The sequence below is a fragment of the Netta rufina genome (assembly GCF_964035555.1).
Source record: "Netta rufina genome assembly, chromosome: 4".
Classification (NCBI taxonomy): Eukaryota; Metazoa; Chordata; class Aves; order Anseriformes; family Anatidae; genus Netta; species Netta rufina.
This window is the reverse complement of record NC_140127.1, coordinates 18,473,638-18,488,099: the sequence shown is the minus strand read 5'-3', so window position 1 is coordinate 18,488,099 and position 14,462 is coordinate 18,473,638. Positions and strand designations below refer to the sequence as shown.

Genomic DNA, 14,462 nt, shown 5'->3' with positions numbered 1-14,462 from the left:
GAAACCTGTAGGAATAGCTGAAAACACGACGAGCCAGGACACCTGTATGTCGAAATACTTGACTACTTGATGGCCCCAGATATTAATATTATTTCATCACTTGACTATTCTGCCTGACGTGCACATATAACCATTAAATTACATTTCCCATTTATAAAGTCTACACAACTAGACATCTGTAGCAGAGAATCAATAAATTATGACCACACAGAAAAACCACACCACAACCACCACCCATATATGCAACATATAAAACTAAGTTAATCAAACAAGTTTAGGAAATACAGACATCTATGAAATTTAGAAAAGTTAAATTAAAAATAAATAAAACTAACCTCTTTAGCATAAGACTGTATCTCTTCAGTTGTTTCTATTTTTCTTTTACACCTCTGCTTTACAGAAATACTGTTGCTGTCCAAGTCTTGCATGAGTTTAAAGAAGGCTAATTCATTAAATAACACCTCAGAAATCTCCACAAGAAGATCTTCCCCACAATCTTTTAGTTTTCTACCAGCAAATTTTGCCAGTGAATCCTATGAAGAGAAATACTTGTTTTTGAAACAAACTTTCAAACTTCAAAGACTAAGTACTTGCCATATTCTTAACTCTCAAAATTACTTAAGTATTAAAAATAAAATTACAAACTATTATAAACAAATTTAGTGTGTTAAACAGCTTTCATGTAGAATCTCTAGTACCATAAAACAGAACTTATCAAATTACTGATTCAATCTTCATGTTTGTAGAAAAAAAGAAAACAGTAATTACTGATTTTCAGAAAATCACAAGGGCTATCACCAGAGTTGTAAAATACTGCTTTTGGGAATCTGCTTTTAGCTGATTATCCGAATTGCAATATAGTATTGCAAAACAATATTGAAAAGCTACTAACCTGAAGTATACTGCCGAGTTGCTTATGAAAGAACTTCACAAATTCTTTACTTTCATCATTCTGTTGTGTAAGAGTCAAGACCATACGTCTTACTGATGTCAGCAATTGAGAAGAGCATACTTCATCCATGTGTTCCTAAATGTTACAAGATGAGCTTAGTTACCACTAAAAGAGAGTCAGCCCTCATCTCAAATATTGAAATTAATTTATTAAAAAAAAAAAAAAAAATGCACTCAAGGAATCTTACTGCAGGAATAGATTGCTTAGGTTCTAGCTTCCCTCACAAACTAAACTGGAACACAACTATAGCAGATACCATACCTCATTAATGACTGATCCACCATGACACACGAACTATCTCACTTACATGTCCAATACATACTAACATACTGGATGTATGTGTCATCTTGTACCCTTTGAACAACTGTATTACTGTGTTACATGTGTATGAAAGTGTACCGTAAGATACCTACTGCTGTAGGCTTCTTTAAAACTGCAAACAAAACAGAAGCCCTCATGCAGTGAGGTGGTGGCATGTCAATCATACAGAGTTTTTAAAATTGCAACTAATACCAACTAAGCACCTTATCACACAAACCTAAGCCTACACACTGGTCATATTATAAAAGGGAAGTTGAACTGAATGGAGATGACTTACGCATTTTACAACTCAACATTCTCTGCTCATCTTACAACTCATTCTCTGTTCCTTAACCTTGCAAAGAATTAACTGTGATTATTCTTCCTTCTTTAAAGAATTACATTTCTCTTCTGTATAGACAGAAGTTCACAAGTTCTCCAGAACTTTAAAGATAGTTGTAAGCACGAAGAATTAATGTTAATCAACAACAACAACTATTTTTCAAAAAATATCTCAAGTTAAATCGTATGTAGCAGTTCGGTTAGAATTTTCAGTTTTTCTGAGCAAATACTTCAGAAATACACTTCCAAACATTTCTATATGATCGAGTCAGCTCCAAACAAAGAAATCCCTGTTCTTGAAACCAAAGTCCACCAACCTTACGCAATCTAGAAACTTTACCATTTCTTCTTCCCATTAAAATCTCCACAGAATCTTTCAGTGGAGTATTTAATCCTTACTTCATTCTCAGCAGTATCTGCAACTTAGTACATATTGGCAGCTGTTCCTAAGATGTGCTACCCATTTTAAACAAAATGGAAACTTGAAAGATATTTGATGGTAAACTTATCTTAATAACAACTTAAAGTTATTTTTTACAAACCCATTACAAAATAAATCTATTATTTTGGATCTACTCTTCAAGTACTGAAACACATTCACACATGTTCAACAAAGTGCAAGCAAATAAGTTTGCTTTCGAATGGTAAAAAAAGTATTATTAGTTGAAATCTACTTTTATTGTCTTAAACACGGAAAGGCTTTCACCTTTTCTACTAATTCAATAGTAACAATATTCTTCTATGCAAGTGTAGAGCTTGTCTTATTCTGCTAATTCTTCAGATGTTCCTGAAAAGAATTCTTACCTTCAGAAAAGGAATGACCTCTTTCATAATGGCTTTAATCTGCCGGTCAAGCTGCTGAGTATCTATGCGAGGACATGGAACAGCAGAAGCTTCACTTGACTGTGGTGCAGAAAGACATTCACTGGTGCTTGGACCTTGTTAAAATAGAGCACACGTCTAAGTCATTCAACATTACTATTTGAGAAATATCATTTTCAAAGATATACATTTTCTTCTTTTAAAGTAAATCAAAAATTTGCTTACGTATGTTAAGATTCTATGAAGCTTTGCTAAGTTTTCAATATAAATGAAGAGGAAAGCAAGTCAGCCAATTAAATTATTCTTGATATTTAGAATAATTATTTTCTAAAACTAAGCAAAATATGTACATATGTGCATACCTTCTAATTTAGCAGCAGTAGCACCCTGAAAATTACTAGAGCAGCCCTCAGAGTCAAGGGTACTTTCAGCTTCAATTTTCATACGCTCATATTCCCTCATCCTAGCCAAAGCTTGATCTAAGTGAATCACTGTGTTGCCTATATTTAGAATAAAAACACCTTTTAATCTAAATAAAGTTTTAAATGGATAGACAAGTAAACAGACACAAATTAGTTCAAAGCCATAGGTTTTTAAGTTTACACATAATTGCGGTTATATATTTATTTTTTTTTTAACATACACTTTGATCAACTCAAAGTGTTTCACAAGTGGCTAATTGCTCCAAGTTTTGTAACAAAAAACATGTAGTTACATATTATATCAAAAAGAAGTGCGCTATATAAGAGTTCACGATTGCAGGCATTTTTGGAGAGCACATGAAGGAATAATACTTGCAATGTTGTAAATCACATCATTCTTACCCAGGTCATCTGTGGCAAAGGGTTCAAAATGAGAAGATGTAGACATAGTACTCCCATTGTCTGCATCATTTGGTTCACAGTCTTGGCATGCTTCTGTAGGGAAGTTCTTGTCAAAAGTTTCCTAAAAAACATTGATCAGCTGAATACAGAGCATAACTGCACCATACTCTCACAGATGTGAGAATGAGTGAGCAATTCTTTTCAGGCACATGCTGTGGTATTAAGGATTGTCACCAGGCGGTGTAACAGGTTTGTATCCTGAAAGCAAGGGTTTTGCCCCAGTCAGATAATTCTAGCATGTTTTTTTTTTCTTCTCCAAATACTTAACTATAAACACATAAGAAGGTAAGCAGAGGCATCAGTAGTTTCTTAAATACAAAAATTCAAAAATTGCTTGAGAACTTTGTGTGTGTGATCAGTACTCACCTGACTTTATTCACATGAGGGTGGGTATTAGCTATTTTTGAGCATCAGTATCACATTTATTCCCTTCATATCCCCTCTGTGTTCTGTTCCTCCCTATCACATCACTAATTTTCCGTGTAAAGAATCCTTCCATGTCTAATCACTTCTGCATGAAGCTTCTCTTGCATACCTTCATTCAGAATTTTAGAATGTTTATTAGTTTTTGACAAATTCAGCCACTACTGTGATTATTTCTGTACCCAATATGCATGTAAATTGAAAATACAGGAAAAGCTGACAGTAAATGAGCTTCTGAACTTGAAATTAAAACTTACATCATCTGTAGAAGCAAGGCTTTCACTGGGAGTGAGTTCAGAGTTAGATGCTATCCATGTTGCGGAATTCAGCGATTTTGTACATTTGCCTTTCTCATTGTTCTCAGATAAATGTCTTGTCACTATATCCTGGAAAAGATAAACTCTATACTGTATAAAAAAAGAGTATTTAGATTTGTTCAATTCATACATAAGATCCGAAATTCTGTGCATACCTGTAAAGCGTATAGAGCCCTTTGTCTTAGGTAATCTGTGTTTAACAGTTGTAGCTCATGGAAAAGTTCAATTAGAAAGTGGGGACGAGACTCATTTTGAGAAATAAGAGTTGCAACTTCTGAATAAATTGTGTCCCGCAAAGCTTCAAACATAGAAAGATCGCTACCAGTTTCTGTAGGAGAAAAAAACAGAACTCATTAAGTTCTTGACATCCAAATGAAAGGAAACTGTGTTACATAAGCAAGTTAGACTTCAATCACTGTAGATTCCATTACATAGCTGCTTTCTTAAAGTTTATTCATCTCCTGAAGGCAACAAAGATTTGAACATGCTGAAATAATTACTCGATCCTTTAGGTACAAAATATAAAACATTCGTGTAGAAAAGGTTTTGTTCTTACTATCAAATATTTTTATAAAGAATTCCTTATTAAACAGAACATTACACACAACACAATGTTGCTTTCAGAACAGGTATTCAATACTGAAAATCAACTTTTAACATATACAAAACAAGACAACCAAAGGCCTCAAGCATATATAAATATTCTCTATTTTTGCAAGGGATAATCAAGAACATGAAGGAGATTCTAGACTGAATTCAGCCACCCCTCCCCACACAAGCATAAATCCTACATTCGCATACATAACCGAGGCTTACATAAAACCTCCTACCCTTAAGCCCAATTACATAGACACAAGACGACAATGTGATTCCTAGTAAGACTACTAACCCCTTGAAAATTAAAGGGATTGTCCTTATATTGCAACTTCTAAATTATTACACACATATTTGGACAAGAGTTGAATGGGAAAAAAAAAGTTATATTTTAAAACAACTCAGCTGAGTTTAACAGATGCATATTTGTTAGTATTCAAGTTAATGAAGTTATCAGTTATACAGCTATTGTTACTGCAAATAGTTTACCAGAATTTTTAAGCAGAGGCAAGCTTTTTCAACCTGCAATAAGCCCTTAGAAATTGCTTCCCTTTGTCATAACTAAAATATAATAGCAGCTTTTACATATACCAAAAATGTCCACTGAAATTCATTTTTGTTGTAGAGTCTACCTGTGTATTTTCCACTCATAATTGTGACTGACCAAGAACATGATCAACATTATCCACAACCAAAATTTAAAGTAGTATGTGTTGTTACGTATCATGCAAACTACAAGTTCTCTTGCCTCGTTTATAAAGAAGGTGCTGCAACACCTAGTTTTGAACATCTGCTAAACAGTCTGAGCTGTAGGATCAAAGCTAAGAGGAGGAAAAAAAAAAAAAAAGTAAGAGGACATCGTTGAAGCTAAGCAGTGAATGCATTACCTGGCACTTCAATGCATGCATTTCTGTTAGACTGCTGCAGAATTCTCCTAGCATGTGCTGTAGGAAAGTGGGGATAGACAGTGATAAACACAAAAATGTGCACCAGAAATAAAGACAGGGTCTATACAAAACAGCAGCAGGAAAACTGCTTAATCATCCAAATCACGTCAAAGCTGCTTATTGTGAAAACTTAACTGGTAAGAGTTTATTTTATATATACACACTAATAAACAGCTCTCAGTGTGGACACAGCTACATTGACAAAGCTGCACATCGTGCTGCAACAACTAACATATCTGCATCTTTCAAACAAAACAAGGTACTGGCAGAACCTAAGAAGACACAAAAAAGAATATTTTTATGATATAGACGCAAGAAAAGCAGTGCAGATGGCAAAAATGTAAGGGATTATGTAATGTTATAAGATTTAATTTGAATGATATTTGATAGAGCTCCTTTAAGCATGGACAGAAAGAAAACATGCATGCAGTACAGGATGTAATTAAAATGCTAAAGAAAGTTGCATCTGTTGTGCAATTATCACTTTCCATAGAAATACCAGGAAATTAGTGAGGTTTTTGGTTGACTAGGTTTTTGTTTCACATTAAAATAAATTAGAAACAAGCTGTAATCAAGTACCAAATCTACAGAGAACACCCAACAGTAGTCAATACCCATCTGTTACATGCTTTTGTTTACAGAATCTTTAGAAATTAAAAAGCCAAATCCACATGCTAAAGTGTATTATTGTCTTGTGATAATACATTGATTTTAAATAATATACTAGCAACTAAGGAGACCGTTTATACAAAGTTCACATGACCATAACTATTAAAACTCAGAAAACAATACCTGAAGACATTTCTGTAGATCTACTGTATTTAATTATTTTTTCTAATTGTTCCCGATTCCTTTTGCTGAACACCTTTGCATGAACAACCTCTTCAGAGTGTTTGCTTTTATTGCTTTTGCAGGGTTCACACGCACTAGAAGCGCTTGCACTTTCATAACCTTGTGGGAGGGAATGGAAAGGGAATTTAAAAAAAGCTTACAATGTTTTATCACTGTTGTAAATAGGTTCAAGGACAATCTCAAAGATGCAAAACACCAATGTTGTTTCAGGTTTTCCTCTGTTCACTGAAGTGAAACAGCAGCACTAAATCCTCAGTGACTGCAGTAGTACTATGCGTGATACTGTCCCTCTCAGTAACTACATTCAGCTAATTCTGCATTTCACTGAAGTACCTCTTTCATCAAGTCGTTCAATTTGAACATGAAGACCTAATGAAGAGGAAGATTCTCCAGGCCACTTATTCCGTATCTTAATAAATCTGTATCCACTGTGCATTCAAATCATGGTTCCCAATAATTTATGCTTTTCATTTACTGAAATGCTCAGAAAGCATGTGAAATCAATTCTTAGTTCAGTAACATTTATTTCAAGAACGTATTACAGAAAACATTTATGGAGAATAAATTCTCTGTAATGTAGAGTTCACATACACCATGGCAAACACAACATGAATCAAGATTATTTTACAACCTACCAGTATTTTTGATTCTGCCTTTCAGCTGAGAACTCTTTCTCTTATTCTTCAATTTGGGTGTTTTATCTTTTGATGCCAAGCTTGCTTGCGCTGATGCTTTTCTGGATTTAAATGTCTTTGTCACAGTAGTTGGGTCTACTGGATCAGGCATGCTACTAAAACTTTCCAAAGACTCCTCCTCAAAGTCTCTTCTCCTGCTCATATCAGACTGATTTTTATGACCAGAAGCAACGTTTTGTACTGAAACTGGAAAACCCGCTTTCAGGTGAGATGGATCATCTTTTTTCATTTCTTGGCTATCATTAAGCCAAGTCGATCTTTTTTCCACTTCCTCTTCAGGTTGTCTGTGACTCCTTCCATCAAAAAGAAACAAACAGTACAACATATTACAACATAATCTCTCAGATATTCTCAGCAGGTATTACCAAGCAAATACATAACTTGAATTATGGAAGAAGCTGTCTGCCCTAGCTACTAGTCATCAACCGAACACTACTTAAAAAAAAAAAAAAAAAAAAAAAAAAAAAAAAAAAAAGTAGCAAGAACCCTACCAAACTGAAAACCAACATCTGAAGAAATTCACATTTCTCACTGATTTCAACCTGAATATAGTTATGCACTTTATGTTGTATGCAAGTAGTATTATAGGACAAAATAGTCTTAAAACAACATTCACTACTGTAGCATAAAAAAAAAAGCCACTGAATTTACTCATCTCCCCTTGTCATTTCAAGACTGCTCATGTTCAAGACAGAGAAGTCTTCCTCCACTTATTTTTGCATCCAAAAGCTATTCCAATGATGAAGTAAAGCTTAAAACATTCATAAAGTGATACATTAACTAATATACAGGGGAAAAAAAAACTGAAAAAAATGCACAAAAACCCCTTGAAACTGCAAAATTAAAGCTCGTCTTGTAAATCACTTGTTTTCATTATATTCCCTGAAAGAATGATGAATGCCCTTAAGTCCTGTGAGGCTGGAATGGGGAGTGATGAGACCACTTAAAGGAAAGTGGCACTGTTGCAATCGATACCTTGTTTTTTCTGCTCCGTTAGAGGGACTACTTTCAAAAGGTTTGGGGAACGCCATATACTCGGTTTTCCCAGAAGCATTATGATCTACAGGATGTTGCTGCTGCTCACTGCTGTGTGGGGAACCATTGTGTGCACAGTCTCCAAATCCAGAAGGAAACACTGGAACGTAGTTAATACCTACGAAGTAAACAAGAATGTTAGAAGGTACTACATCATTTGTCTGTGCAAATCTGAGACATTCTACAGCACCATAAAATTTTGGAACAAACCAATTGGTCAGTGAGCACCGGCACAATTTGTCCAGAGAAGCTGTGGATGCCCCATCCTTGGAGGTGCTCAAGGCCAGGCTGGATGGGGCCTTGGGCATCCTGGTCTGGTGGGAGTTTGGGACTGGGTGGGCTTTAAGGTCCCTTCCAACCCAAATCATTCTATGAAAAATTCGGCAGAAAAGTAAGCAAAAACTTCTCTCATCCTGAAAACGCTGCATAAATGAGGACTTATCTTAAGTGCAGGTTCCAAACATCACTAGATGCCACACATGCCATTACAATCCCATCAGTGTACAGATAAAAGTATTTTAAGAATACTCACACCTACAAGCAAAGGTAAAAATTACAAGTTCCAAAAGCAACCCACACCAGAGTTCTGAGAACGAAGACTATCAGTTCTTCAGTGACCAAACTGACACAAAAATTCCAACAGTACAAGTATTCACAGGGTCAAAGATGACATAACACTTATTTCAACTTCAGAATCTTCAAAGCAGTAGCAAATTGAACATAACTACTCTTCTGTGCAGACTTTGTATTATTTAAAATATGCTAAAACAGAAAATAGACCTGAGACTCTGAAAGCTACCAACTGTATTTATGCTCATTTTCTGAGAAAGCTAAAACACATTATTGTTTAAGACAACTTAGGAATTAGTTTTTTTTGTTGTTTGTTTTGTTTTGTTTTTTTTTAAAAAACCTGCAATTTTTTTTTTTTTTTTTTAAAAAAAAGAACACAGTAAAATACCTATTTTCCAATTTCAAATTCAGTGGTAAAAGATTTGGTGATGAAATTTGGAACACTGTATCCAAGTCAACACTCTATACATCTGATGCAAACAACAGTAACACGTTATTTACAAGTATTTCAAACCATAACAAGTACTGAAATACCAAGAAGTGAGAAACTTCTGCTCATTCAAGTACCGTTTAAGAACTTGAAGCCACAAAGTTCCAGCAAGTTCACATTAAGGTTTCAATTAAATGAGGCAACAAATTTTTAAAATTCACTTTTTCACACGTGTGGTAATACTCACCTGGAACAAAGGGAGAAAAATTGGTAAATCCTGGTATGTTAAACAGGTTCACAGGCTGTGGAGGAAAGCTGAACGGACAGCAAACAGGTGATGGAGGTGGTGGTGCACTACTGCCTCTCTCCTTTCTTGAAGGCTTCTCTTGACACTGTTGTTGTTCTTGCTGGCGCATGAGATCGTTTAACATTTGTTTCAACCTTGAAAACAAGAAAAAATAGGCACTTGGGGAAAAAACATCTCAAAGCTTAAACAGCACAAGAGAATAATTTGATCGAAATAAATCAATAGGATACTTGCATTATGGAATGACAACACCATACTAAAAATGCAACCATGCTTACAGAGCTCAACTATAATAATATGATGAGTTCTTGAATTGAAATTCCTTGACCCAACAGTAACTCTAGCATTAGACATAAGAACCACTAAGATTGCCTTTGATGGTCAGTCTAAAAGAAAACTGAATTATACTGAGTAATCTCAGATTCTTATTATTTCACCTGCCCCATATAACCATCACAAGTTAATATGCGTAAACTATGTTTTCAGTATGCACGTGAAGTGCTTCTTCATTTAGCTAGTCAAAAAATAACTTACTTAATCCTGAGTGACAGGCACAATTTAAAATCAATCGCTCTGTACTAGTGGTCATGTCCACAGCAGTTAAACATCCTTGCAAGAATGACAAGAAATTCACTCAACAAAAAAATAAGTAGGAAAATTAAATAGAAACAACGCAAGATGCAAAAATACTTAAAGCAATTGTCATTAAAGTATTACACAAAAGAAACAGTAAATACATGTCACTTATCAAATACAAAGCAAGGATGAAGATCTTGACATTTCCTGCCATGAAGTGACATAACTTGATAGTTACGTTTAAAAACGTGATCATTTTTCAAAAGGTAAAAGTAGCATGTCCAAGTCAAGTATAATTTAGTAAAAATTCTGACTGACAACCCCAAGCAAAGCAAGTTTTCCCCACCATCTTTCTATAGCCATTAGAATTCATAATCCTGCTGGGTAGTCTAGCGAAAACTGAAGCCATAAAAGCAACATTCAAGGAAGCAATTTTATATCAAAAAGCCCAATAAAGCTATTGCAATAGGTTTTCAGTAAAGATGTCAATATTTGCATCTCTTCACTGACGATTATTCAAAAAGAACCATCTCAAAGCTACTAGAACACTCAAAAAAGTATATAATTTCAACAGGTTGCATTGATTCAGATGCTCAATAGTCTCATATTTAACCATTATCTCTAATCTCTTATTCTCTATTACTGAAGTATTTCAAATTACAAAGTATTACAAATTACTGAAGTATTTCAAAATACAGACAAACCTCTGAACATTATTCTGCTGCCAAGTCAGCTGAGTATAACACTGGTTTAACTGATGCATGATAAGATGTACTTGTGAAGATGCAACATTATTGGGCATCATACTGTAAGGGCCTGTAAGCAAAGTCTGTAGAAGACAGGAGAGTGCCTGTGGAAATAAAATACATGACAGGGACAGAGTTACCAAAGCCAGAAGTTATTGCTGGAAAGAATTCATAAAAAAAAATAGAGTCAGAATGGTGAATTAACTCTTCATGCCTACCTGCTGGTCCTGCATCAAGGTCTGACAAATGCTGACACTAAATTCAAGTTGTTTCTTCAACTGATTGATCTGTTCTTGCCATTGTTCTTTTTCTTCCACGTAAGAAACTTCAGACATCCACCGAAGGTTCTCCTGACGTCGCATACTGACGTTTTGCTGCTGCCTGGTTTTAGACAATGGACGGTAATTCCCATCTGCTGAAAAAGGACGGACATTTTTCCACCTAAGGGAGGGATGGGGCAGAAAGGAAGAATGAGTACAGAAGCTGACGTTTCAAATCTTTCCCTTTAATGACACTTCTGTTATTTGAATTACATTGCAGTTGTAAAAACAAACAAACAAAGTAACAGCCACCACTGTCAAAAACAAACACAACTGCTGAGGATGTTTCTGGATCTTTTTTTAGTATTGTCCAGTATTGATTTACCATAGATTCTCAGATGAAAATAGAAGCTGTGCCTCTGACATCTTACTGTATTATGTTGATTGCTTCTAAACAGGCCTTATACATTAGTATTCATTACAGTTATTTTGTTATCAAAAAGAGGAAAGCAATTGAAAGTGCACACTACTTTTTATGTGGCATTTTCATTACAGCTCACACAGATTATTAATGAAATCAATCAGGTAAGCAAGAGTTAAAAACGTTCATGTTAATTAAAAAATAGCTAAGAAATAGCTTTCAGTGCTGCAAAAGCCAGAAAACAGAAGCAAAAGTTTAAGAACTGTTTTTTAATTCTGAGAATATTTTATTTTGAAAAGACTGAAGAATATCACAGCAAAAATTTTGATACAGATTATCTTCCACTATGGTGCTTAAAATAACAAGGCAATGTAGGGAAATACAATGCAACACAACCAGAGAACTGAACGGCAGACAACAATAGTGTGGAAACAGAAGCCAATCTAGGTTAGTCATTGTCTTATCCTCTGTAACTACAGAGGATAAGACAAAAGTGCCACTGCAAACAACTCAGCAGCAAGTAAGAAGAAATTCCACTTGGTTGCACTAGGGTGCCTTTTTGATGCAATGCTTCTTCCACCCCTCCCAAATACACCCAGACAAGCATCAGACCAACAAACAATGCCACTCACCTATCCTTGTTTTCTTTAAGAAAATACATGTTTTCTGGTACGTGGTTATTGGGATAAACAGAGAAACTGTCATTCGAACTTGACGCATCTTCTTCCTCCTCCTCTGCCTGATCAAGTCCATCAGAGAGATAATCTTCATCTCCATCCTCTTCATCTAGTGCACACTGGGTAGAGCCTCCCCAGGTAGCCATTGTCCTACTAAATATTGGGAAAAAGAGGGCTGTTTGTGAGAGGAGTATTTCCTCAATTTATGACAAAATATTAAAATGATCTCTTGCCAATTACAAGTCTATCAATTAATCAAACTGGAAAAAAATCATTTAAAATCATTTAAACATTATCTCACTAGCACAGATGAAGCTGGTATTCTTCCAATAGTGTTGAGTAAAATAACTGGAAAATTACTACCACTGCAAGTGGTGTAAAGATGAGGAAACTGAGCATTTGGCACACATTTCTCTCTCCTCTCTTCTGGTGAGCAACGGAGATTGAATATGCTGGGAAAACCCACAAACAGGGCAAGCTGCCAACTAACAGTCACTTTAGAAATCAAGCAAATCATTTACTGCTCTATTATATCATGCTCTGACAATGCTCAGACAAAAATCAGAAATGCCTCAAGACCGAAACCTCGCTAAACAGAAGCGCCCACTGACTGTTGCAAAGAGTGATTCATGTTCTTACTTTTCTGTCCTGCTTTGCTGTGGAGTATGCTGAGCTTCTGATCCCTCACTTTTAACAGAGGCAGCAACAGTAGATATTGTTTCTGCCAGCTCCCTCTTCCTCTGATGTTCAGCCATTAAAGCTTCAAGTTGCTTTCTTCTCCGTCGCAACTCTTCTCTCAGAATCTCATGTCTTCTCATCTCAGACCATAACTGTTTCCAATAAAAAGGACGGCATTCAAGTGTGAACAAAAAATAACTCAGATCTTTTTTTTTTTTTTTTTTTTTTTAAACAACATGAGACAAGTTATCCTATAATGCTCATCTGGAAGACAAATTCTGAAGTCCTCCTTTTGAGGAAGCAACGTGCAGCTTTTTGAATGATAACAGAACACGCGTTTCTCATTCAGCCTCATCTAAGCTGTTAAAGTGAAATTTACGAGGAATGCTGATGATGTCAGAGAACGTCACTTAAAAAAAGGTATTTTTCAGATAATTGTTTCTGATGTCTAGTCCCACTGGAAACAATATTCTTTGTATCTTCCTCCACATCCACACGTACTACCATAATTTTCAGATCAAAAGACAGGATAATACCCAGATCTGTAATTAAGATGAATTTTGGGGGAAGAGAGGAAAAAGTATGCAAAACATACAGTAAATTTCAAATACTGCTATAATTTCCTTCACAGATGACTCGCCTGTCATATGCCCTATCAAATGCTCAAAGCATAAATTTAAAATTCATTGAACTTCCCCATTAACATTCAACAACTGCTACCTTTGGGCAAAGATCTTTTGCTAGTTCAGGTCATTATTTACTTCTTTCCACACTTTATTAAACTAGCTACTACTCTACTCTCCAAACAAAGTACTCAAAAATGTGTCCAAGCTACCTAGAACTTTTTTCCTTTTTAAGCATCCCCTCTTTTTTAAGTCTAAAAATATCAAGTATGAAATACCTCATTGCCAACTGGAACAGATTCATCGAAGTCAAGTAAAGGCTTGCCAGCCATGTTGCACTCATTCATGGCTGGAGTTGAGGCTGCTGGTGAAGTTTGCCTATTTGCTGGGCAGTTACCCAGGCCAGCTGACAACTGAAAGAGAAAGCAAAAGACTAACTTTCTAAAAACTTATCCACTGTTAACACCCAAAACACTTCAGGCTTCTTGAAATAGCATAATTAGTATTCAGTGAGAACCTTGATTTGAAAGCCCCTTAAATACTTATTTAAGAGAAAGCAACAAAAATTCTTTTTATGTAATATAGCATTATATAATGCTGTAGATGCACAGTATTGACCATTTACTGCTCATTTCATAGAAAAACCATCTTCAAAGAACATGAAAACAGTACAGTACTGTTCAATTCATTTGGAGTACAACTGCAAGTACAAGATTTTGATCACGTTTATGAGACACAAAACTGTTTCACAATACCAGAACCTGCAATGACAGAACTGAAAACGCAGAGACTAGCTAGGTACAGCAGATAGACAAATTTCAGTCTAACAATAAAATAGAAGGTTCTCCACTTTTGAAGACCTGAAATTAGGCTGTGCAACTTTTGAGGACCAACAGCAGCAAAACAAGAGCTTGATACAGCAATCACTGAGCAAGAGCCTACAAAGGAACTAGATAACTAGAGCTCTTTTTTAGTTTTAGAAATCCAACTTCTTATAAAATGTAATATGAC

The 14,462-nt window shown here is 35.3% G+C and overlaps 1 protein-coding gene across 10 annotated transcripts in view; it reads right to left on the bottom strand.

Moving 5' to 3' along the window:
• PCM1 (pericentriolar material 1) overlaps positions 1–14,462 on the bottom strand; it is a gene marked incomplete at its 3' end in the record, with an annotated part of 42,164 nt that overhangs the window by 9,552 nt on the left and 18,150 nt on the right. For 6 of the 10 annotated variants that reach the window (XM_084286685.1, XM_084286682.1, XM_084286688.1 and 3 more), the window contains 17 exons: positions 13,730–13,864; positions 12,790–12,980; positions 12,106–12,303; positions 11,011–11,233; positions 10,751–10,896; positions 9,411–9,604; positions 8,104–8,281; positions 7,069–7,421; positions 6,374–6,532; positions 5,522–5,578; positions 4,196–4,368; positions 3,981–4,109; positions 3,241–3,361; positions 2,779–2,916; positions 2,399–2,532; positions 893–1,027; positions 336–533 (listed from right to left, as the gene is read on the bottom strand). In XM_084286685.1, coding sequence (XP_084142811.1) covers positions 336–533; positions 893–1,027; positions 2,399–2,532; positions 2,779–2,916; positions 3,241–3,361; positions 3,981–4,109; positions 4,196–4,368; positions 5,522–5,578; positions 6,374–6,532; positions 7,069–7,421; positions 8,104–8,281; positions 9,411–9,604; positions 10,751–10,896; positions 11,011–11,233; positions 12,106–12,303; positions 12,790–12,980; positions 13,730–13,864 — 2,862 coding nt within the window. The remainder of the gene's footprint in view (positions 1–335; positions 534–892; positions 1,028–2,398; positions 2,533–2,778; positions 2,917–3,240; positions 3,362–3,980; positions 4,110–4,195; positions 4,369–5,521; positions 5,579–6,373; positions 6,533–7,068; positions 7,422–8,103; positions 8,282–9,410; positions 9,605–10,750; positions 10,897–11,010; positions 11,234–12,105; positions 12,304–12,789; positions 12,981–13,729; positions 13,865–14,462) is intronic. The other 4 variants (XM_084286687.1, XM_084286689.1, XM_084286684.1 and 1 more) reach the window with 2 other exon arrangements.